The sequence below is a fragment of the Seriola lalandi genome, unplaced genomic scaffold, assembly GCF_002814215.2.
Source record: "Seriola lalandi dorsalis isolate HSWRI2012SDOR001 ecotype SW California unplaced genomic scaffold, Sedor1 jcf7180002054425, whole genome shotgun sequence".
Taxonomy (NCBI): Eukaryota; Metazoa; Chordata; class Actinopteri; order Carangiformes; family Carangidae; genus Seriola; species Seriola lalandi.
The window spans coordinates 380,911-389,285 of record NW_019524978.1 but is presented as its reverse complement, the minus strand read 5'-3'; the positions used below and the strand labels follow the sequence as shown (position 1 = coordinate 389,285).

General features: G+C 42.6%; 1 protein-coding gene across 2 annotated transcripts in view; it reads left to right on the top strand.

Annotated features, from left to right (window-relative positions):
• Positions 1-8,375, top strand: part of zfpm2a (zinc finger protein, FOG family member 2a) — a 120,078-nt gene that overhangs the window by 25,436 nt on the left and 86,267 nt on the right. For both annotated transcript variants that reach the window (XM_023410404.2, XM_023410402.2), the window contains exon 2: positions 7,594-7,752. In XM_023410404.2, coding sequence (XP_023266172.1) covers positions 7,594-7,752 — 159 coding nt within the window. The remainder of the gene's footprint in view (positions 1-7,593; positions 7,753-8,375) is intronic.

Below are 8,375 nucleotides of genomic sequence, written 5' to 3'. Positions count from 1 at the left end.
GGGGGGAGGGGGGGAGGAAAAAAGCCCATCTCAGTCTGTGTTTTAAAGGACAGTGCTTTGAATGTCATTTGACAATTTCCTTTTAATTAGAACTAATTTACAGAAAGATGCCCACCAGCTAATCTTTACAGGATAATTAACTTCTATTTTCTTTACTTTTAATTAAAAAGTGGAAAAGATTTAGCTGATCCATAAAGAATTGTTCTTTTGAAATGTTCATCAGACTTCACACTTCTTTTGGCATTGGTAATATTTAGATCATATCTGCTGCTCACAGTCTCCACTGAGTTATTGCAATGATTTTCTTCCCCTTATCCGAGGTATTAAGAAGTGGAACTATCAATAGTAGAAATAGGAACCAGAGGCAAATTAGAATTGAATTAATGAAGAATTTATTGCGAGAGGAACCCCCCATCCCTCACAATACTGGGATGAAATTGACATCTTAGATATATCCATTTCATAGAAATTCCTTGATGGGAAAATATTGTTTTATCTACATTATTTGATACAGTAATCGTTTCTCTTTTTCTTGAAGGCTCCCCATTAAATTCTTTGAAATGACGCTCGACTAAAAGCTATTTGTTGCAGAGATAGTTTCAGCGTTTACAATATTGCTATTTCAACCACCACACTGAGGCCACTGAACGTGATGAATGTGATGCTTTTCAGGTTAAACAGCAGCATCTTATTAAGCACTTACTTAGACACAGTGAGGCGCCCGCTGCCTCCATGGGATGAAAACTCCCTCGGCCTCATCAGAGCTGCTGGAGAAAAGTCTTTTCTTGCCACTGTTAGCACCTTCCAACAGACTTTTTACTTAGTGGAGATAAAGTGAGCCAATATGAGGTGAGCGTGCTGTAGACAGAGCCTCCACTCGTCTGCAGACAAGCCAATGGCTGAAGATGGATGCCCCCACTTAACCATGATAGCTCCCTGGAGGAGCCTCACTCAATGGCTTCATTAAAAGTGAACATTCTAGTGAAAAGCTCACTTATAAACCAGTAATTAAGACCACACATATTTTACCTGCTTTGTTTCAGCTGTCACATCTGGTGTACAGGCACATGGTTAACTTTTATTTCCTTAGAAGTAACAGAATGACACTAATAAATCATCCAGCCAGAGGAGAAGCAAGTGTATAACAGGAAGGACCTAAATACAGCACGCCGACCATTTTAACAGCGTTTTAATCTGTCCGCTGCCCCTGCAAAGCAAATGTTACCCTGCAAGAGAGGCATTAGCTAAGCCCATATTACTTGGAGGACAAGCTTTGTGACTTTTATGGACCAAACGTTGTACCAGTGTCCACTTGGACTTGTGTGTGTGTGTGTGTGTGTGTGTGTGTGTGTGTGTGTGTGTGTGTGTGTGTGTGTGTGTGTGTCTGTAAAACTCTAGAGAGACAAGTAGAGGCAGTAGAGTGAAGCAGGACCCAGCTAACTCCACAGAGAAACTGGCTGGCATCTGCTGAAGCCCTCGGGCACGCTCAGAGGTGCCTCCAGCATTTTAATGGCATAGTCAAATGCCAGCATGTTTTCATGCCATTCCAATTCAAATTCATTGGATAAAGAAGTAAGAGCGTGTTATTCCCCTTCAACAGTCCAGACAGAAACACTGGGCGCAACAACACAGAACTTAGCAACTCTGCAAACATGATGGGATCCAACGTTGTGTCTGATTGGAGTAAGATACTCCACAGAATTATGTTAACAGCATTTGAAATAGTGAACAAAAAAATAAATCATAACATTATTCTGCATCTGGGTAACATTTCCAGCGGCTCTGCAGACAGTGATAGTGATACTGTTTCCCAGTCGATGGGTGTGTCTGCTTCGCACTGCACGAAGCAGAAACGCACAGTAATGTAAACTTAGTGGGCCATCTGAATGCATGATGTCATCAGATTACGTTTAGATACCTTGTCATCTCTAGTGCTGCTCCTATATGTGTGTGTGTGTGTGTGTGTGTGTGTTTTACAAGGATGTGAATATGTTTATTCATCCCCCCGTGATGAACCTGCCCTCCCCCTTTTTTTTTTTTTTTTTTTTTTTCACCACAATTTCCAGACGAGCATTGGTGCTGAGTTTTCAAGCAGTTTGTTGACTGTTGATTGTAAGTGCCCAAATTTAGGAAGGCAGCCATTTCTAATCATGAGAATTACATTGCTTAGCAACCGGAAAATCAAGTTAAACAATACCATCGCTTATACTTGGTCACAGACTGCAGCTCTGAGAACACATCAGTCTCCACTGAAGCTGTTCCACACTCCTCCCAGCACACACACACACACACACACACACACACACACACACACAAGCAGCCATTCACAGACAATATACAAATGGTAATTTACTTTTGACTTGTGTTACCGCATTAGCTCCACATTTAGTTTGATCACAGTGTACAACTTGGAAAAAGGCTTTTTTTTTTTTTTTTTGTAACATTTGCGCAGTATGAAAAAAGATGTTTGAAATGAAAAATTCCTTTGAGGGTTCCTGTAGCATATTAAGCTATTAAGAGTTGCGTAAATGGTATCTATTTCATTACAGTGATCAAGGATTAAATTAGAGGCTTGAGCCCTGTAACATATACACTAAGTCTCCTCTAAGGCTGAGGGAGCCCTCTGCTTCCCAAAGGTCATTAGAGCTAAGGAGAGAGTATGGCCCCCAGTCTCTCCTCGCCTCTCTCCACTCTCTCCTCCCTCCCTCTCTTTCCCTTCTCTCTCTCTCTCTCTCTCTCACTTCCCAACCTTTCCTGCGAGATGAGATGAAATTGTTTCTTTCTATGTCCACACTTTGTTGTCAGAGAGCAGGCATTTTCTTTTTTCTTCTCCAGCTGTGGGGGTAAACACATATGAATGTGTATCTAAGCCGACCTGGCTCACAGCGACTTGAGACAGAGTCTGTATTTCTATATTCCCTCCCCCGCAGAAGTTTGAAGAGTCCCGCAGAGTATGTGTGTGTTCACCTGGAAGTGAGGAAGGCCCAGTATCAGCGTTGGCACAAAGGGCCAGTTACAGGGAGCAGAGTTTTGGCAGGGGTTGAGCGGTGTGGCCCTGTTGGATTTTAGGGCTGCATTATGCATTCATGTTTAGTCTCAGGTGCTACGTTTTATCCCCAGGCCAGCTTGGACACATTTTCAATGGACCTTTTGGATGAAAAACTGTATAGGTGGGAGCAAAAATGATTTCCATGCTTATAGAGATCTGCCGCTTTGTTCTGTCAGATTCAATTACCTCACCTCTAATTAGGGAGCTATAGAGGAGGCTGGGTTTGTGATCCACACATCACACTGTGGAGCCTGCTGATAATGTGAGGTATCGCTATCACAGCCCGGCCACAAGCTCCCCACATTGCGGACGGCTGAAAAAGCATGCCATGAAATTAGCAGTCACTCATACAGTTTTTGTGCGCGCACACACACACACACACACACACACACGCACACACACACAAACACACACACACACAAACACACACACACACACACATGTTTGTTTATAGCTCTTCCTTTTTTCTTTTTTTTTTCTTTTTTAAATGTGAGTTTCCAAGGCAGGGTTGGCACATCTGTGTGTTTTTTCCATTTTCTGTTTCAGTCCACTGAGGCACAGACTTGTGTGTTTTCCTGAAAGATATTCCACCACTTCTGTCCGTACTCCTCTCTTCCCCTATTCCCCTTCCTCTGTGACTCATTAATCCTCTGTCCATCATATGGTCTCAGAGTATCACCCCATTTTATAGACTCGGTGGGGGCATTACCATATCCCTCTCCGGAGCTCCACTCCGCATGGCCGATCCCTATCAGACAGAGGCCATGCCATGAACAAAAGAGCCACTGTGATCAAGCCTGCATTCAGCTACCAATGTCTCTATTAGCATTGGCTGCTCCTGCCTGCTGCTCCTGCTGCACGACTGTTTGAACAGGGCTGAGATTTCTCTCGCTAGTCAGCAGAGGAAGAGTCTGATGAATGTGGATGATACAGTTCAGGGTGGAGGGAGTGGATGATACAGCTGTGTGTGTGTGGGGTGGTGGTGGTGGTGGAGGTGCAGGGATACCTGGACACTGACCATGACTGAGAGGAAGTTCAGAGCGGGTGCAGTTTCCTAAAACATCCTCATAAAAGTGAGCAGATATGAGTCTTTGTGCTGGGGTGATTTTGTCCAACCAAGCCTCTCTAGAAAGTGAAGCTCATGAATTAACACAGGACTGTCTGTCAGGCTTAAGGTTACAGCTGATTACTGAAGGGCTGCAACTACTGATCATTCTCTTTATTAATCTAATGATTATGACCTCTGAGATATGAAATCTTCATCACCGGTTCGGGCCTTAATGAAACACATGAGCGGTTTAATCAGATTTTCTTTTTCATATTGTTTCATTTCAAGGACTTTTACAGGCCTTAATATGTAAAGATATCCAGGATATCACCAAGAAAAAAAGCAAAAAAAAATTCTAGTGAAACACAATTGTGTGTAATATATGTTTATTTTATTTTATTCTATTTATTTATTATCATTATTATTTCTATTTTTATTCTTAAACCATAACCTCCAGATTGGAAACAGTCCATTCAGTGACAGACAAATAGTGAAAATGCCTGTCACAAGTTCTGACAATGCGACGTAACTTGTGTGTTTTGTTCAGACAAATCACACAAGTTACGTTGTTCAGTTTTAAATAAAAAATAGGCTGGAACCAGTGGCTGGTTGCTCGATAAATCAATCAATCAAAATAAATTTTCTGTCAAATGTAGACTCAGTGATTGGCTGACATGTTTAGGAACAGGATTTTAGAAGAATAGAGGAGGATTATGTTCAAAGAGCAAATATTTCAGACTTTAAAAAGAAAAATCAGCAGCTGATGGTGTTTCTTTCCTATTCCTTCTGTAAACACCATAAAAGTTTGAGACGCCCACTTGGATCAGAGCAGTCGTTTCAGATTACCAGACAAAAAAAAACATGAAGAAAAAAAAAAAAAAACCACCACATCGATTCCCAAAAGATTTCCAATGAGCTTTCCAAACACAGTGTTTGTGCTGTGTTGTCACTTCCAGGATCACCTCCCGTTTCAAGCTCCTTGGTTTTTTTTTTTTTTTTTGCAGATCTTTGTGTCTGCTGTAATGAGGGCGCTCGTTTCCAGTGGCCTGCTCTGTGGTGAAGTGCAGCGCGGACGCTCTCTCCGCGGTGTCATTGGCCATCTAAACTCCAGAGGAGGCTTGATAAGAGGGTGAAGCAGCAGACATTCCTCTGGCCCAATTCGTCAGCAGACCCTATAGAAATGCACCAACAAGCGCGGGTCACACAGTGAATGTGACAGGATTTTAAACAGTACACAACTAAATATAGCAGGAACGCCACTATCAGAAAATGAGTTAGGAGTGTGGTGCTGGTCGTTTAGAAAGTCATTATTCTTATCATTGCTGTCTCTGAAATAATTTCAGGTCTCTCCATGCAATGAATACTGTATAATAAACTAAACATGTGAGAATGCGAACAAACTTTGGTAATCTACGCGGCTTCCCCAAGAAGTAGCCATCAGACCCCCTTTAATGTCTCCGACTGGGTGGAGTATTTCATTTTTCCATATTCAGCGAGGCCTCCAGTATCTCTATCAGTTTGAAAACGCTCCATTTAGTTACTATCTGTTAGAGCGGGGAAGTGAGATGCCCTTATTCTGAGTCTATTAAACCTCACTTCTATCTCATCTTATCTACCTAATCTTTGTGTCTTATTGACCATGAAGTTTATCTTTAATCTCCCTTTACCCTTATTATCGCACAACACTGTAGGTCTATTTTCTATGGTGCAACAGTGCTCGCTGTATTTGCCGGCAACAGAGGAAGAATCGTTTAGTTGTACACACAGTTCTTATTCAGCTGTGTAATGGAATGTGTACAGAGTGTGTGTGTATAGAAATGTATTTCCTCGCTTTCTTTCACACTGTCTTCAATTGCCTTGGCAGGAGCTTTTAACGCCAGTCATACAATCTCCCCTTGATACTGCGATATTTATCTCCCGGTATCATCTTAAGCGATGGTAGACTCATCGAGTCACTTCACGCCTCACTTCACTCCTCAGCGAATCAGCAGAAGGCATCAGATAAGATCATAAAACTGTATCCTAATTTAAAAGCAGCACTCTGCCGCCACAGTGTCTATTAGAGATCTGTGTGCTAATTCTTTTCATGTCCGTGGCTCCTGCAGATGTAGGCTTCTACAAAGGAGTAATTTATAAGACTAATGAAAAGAGCAAGCAGTTTGTGGACATCAGGGGGGTCTTTTATGAGGCTCGGTGCGGGAAGAAAGAGAAACAGGAGAGGCACACCAGCCCCACTTTCTGAACTGAAATTATTGCTTTATTAAAGCTGAGGGGCTCACTCCCTCTACAATAGAACAAACACACTGAAAGGTGTCGAGAGGATATCAGCGCACTCTGTTTGAGCTCCAGGATGATGCGCAGGAGGCTGCAACATAGCTCATGTGTGACAGGCAGAGACGGAGACAGCATCCACATCTCGCAGGCGGTGATGGCAGCACTTTTGATATGATTATTCAGTTTAAACACAGCAGGTTTTTTTTCTTTTTTATGTACTCGATTGTGTTATGAAAATGACGCGGGTGTTTTTAGCTGGGAGTGTATTATTTCAAATATAAACACACCTTAAACTTGAAGTGCTCCATCACTTCTTTGCGATGGTAATTCGTGTGCTGACATTGGAGACATGTTTTGGTGGGAAGGAGAGGTGTGCAAGATGCACATTATCTTAATAACATTCAAACGCCGGGTGAGATGTTTTTCAGAACTAATACAATTCAGATAGCAGTACAGTAATTCCATCAACGCCCTTGATTGAAGCAAAAATGGTAATATGCAAATACCAAAAGAGATGTACAGCTACAAGCAAAACTCTGAAATCATTTAGATTTAAAGAAATAATATTGCACAGAGGGGGGAAAAATTAATCACACGGAAAAGTGTCTCCTTTAAGATTGCACTGGTGTATTACCCGGAGGCATGGAATGTAAATGGAAAATCAACATTGTACCCTGTGATAAGGCTAACAAATTAATAAAAGTATTTTCTTTCCTCCTCCCATGCTGATGCCTGTATGAAAAGTCTGGAAAGGAACTTTTTTTTTTTTTTCCCCCTCCCTCCATCTGTGTGAGGTTTTGTTTTGCAGGTAGCGGGATTAACATCAATGCTCACCTTGGCTGCATGTCAGAAAGCACGCAGTCTCAAAGGGCGTTTTCAGCTGCTGTAACGGAAGGACTTTTGTGAAATATCAGGCGAAAATAATATTCTTCATTGACACGGCTTCATATTTGTCTATACTGAATGTCTGAACAGGGAGTGTGTAGCCAGCACAGAGCTGCGCTCTGAATAGCATCTGCATTTGTAGTATTGCAACAAAAGAAACAAGGAGAGGCAGAAGTTTTTTTCCTTTTTTTTTCCATGAAAGCCTGAAGCGTGTGATGAAACTGCTGAACATCTCCCTTGTGTGTGTGTGTGTGTGTGCGCATGTGTCTTTGTATGTATATATGTGTGTGTGTGTGTGTGTGTGTGTGTGTGTGTGTGTGTGTGTGTGTTCCCTCAGGTCCTCTGGAGGATGGCCTGGAGGAAGAAGAGGAGGAGTGCGTCTCCGAGGAGAACGAGCTCTTGGCCAAAGACGAGTTCTCGGTGGAGGAGAACTTCACCGCCGAGTTTGAGACGGAGAACATGAGCTGCGAAGACATGGAGTACTTCTGCAACAAAGGTGAGGATCGTTTACTTATGAAACTCCACAAGCCGCTTTTTCCTCAAGCAGTGTACACTGCTCTGTTTAATACCTAATATGAGACAATATGTTAAGCAACCCTTATGCCAAGCATCAAAAATAAGTTAAACTCCTGCCAATGGCGTCTAATAAAATTCCTCAACATGTTCAAATCAAACCTGGCAGAACTTGTATCCGTATCAGAATTTCTCCCGCATCACTGCCTTGAGTTGAAACTATCCATTTTGATATTTGATCCCAGCAATCCACCCAAGAGCAGTGGTTTGATCTGAGAGGGAGATGGCATCGGCAACACTGGCTCTCCCTCTGTGATAGTGCTGTGAAGGTGTGCTACGGTACACCAATGCACTGGAGAGCGTAGCACTTCCCTTTGAGCCGGCGCTGAAGCTCTGTGAACACTCAGCAGCACCTGCTACTGCTCGGAGGTCCAGCACTATAAAGCATCGCCAAATGCGCCCGAATCCTCTTTGAACTCCAATTCAATTAGATTGCTTCTTTGTATGTTTGTTTCATTTCGGTCACACCTTGCCATCACAGGAGCTAATTTGTGGTCTGCTCCAGGTTACAGTGTGAAGATGACAGACTTGTCCCGCCCCCCCCCC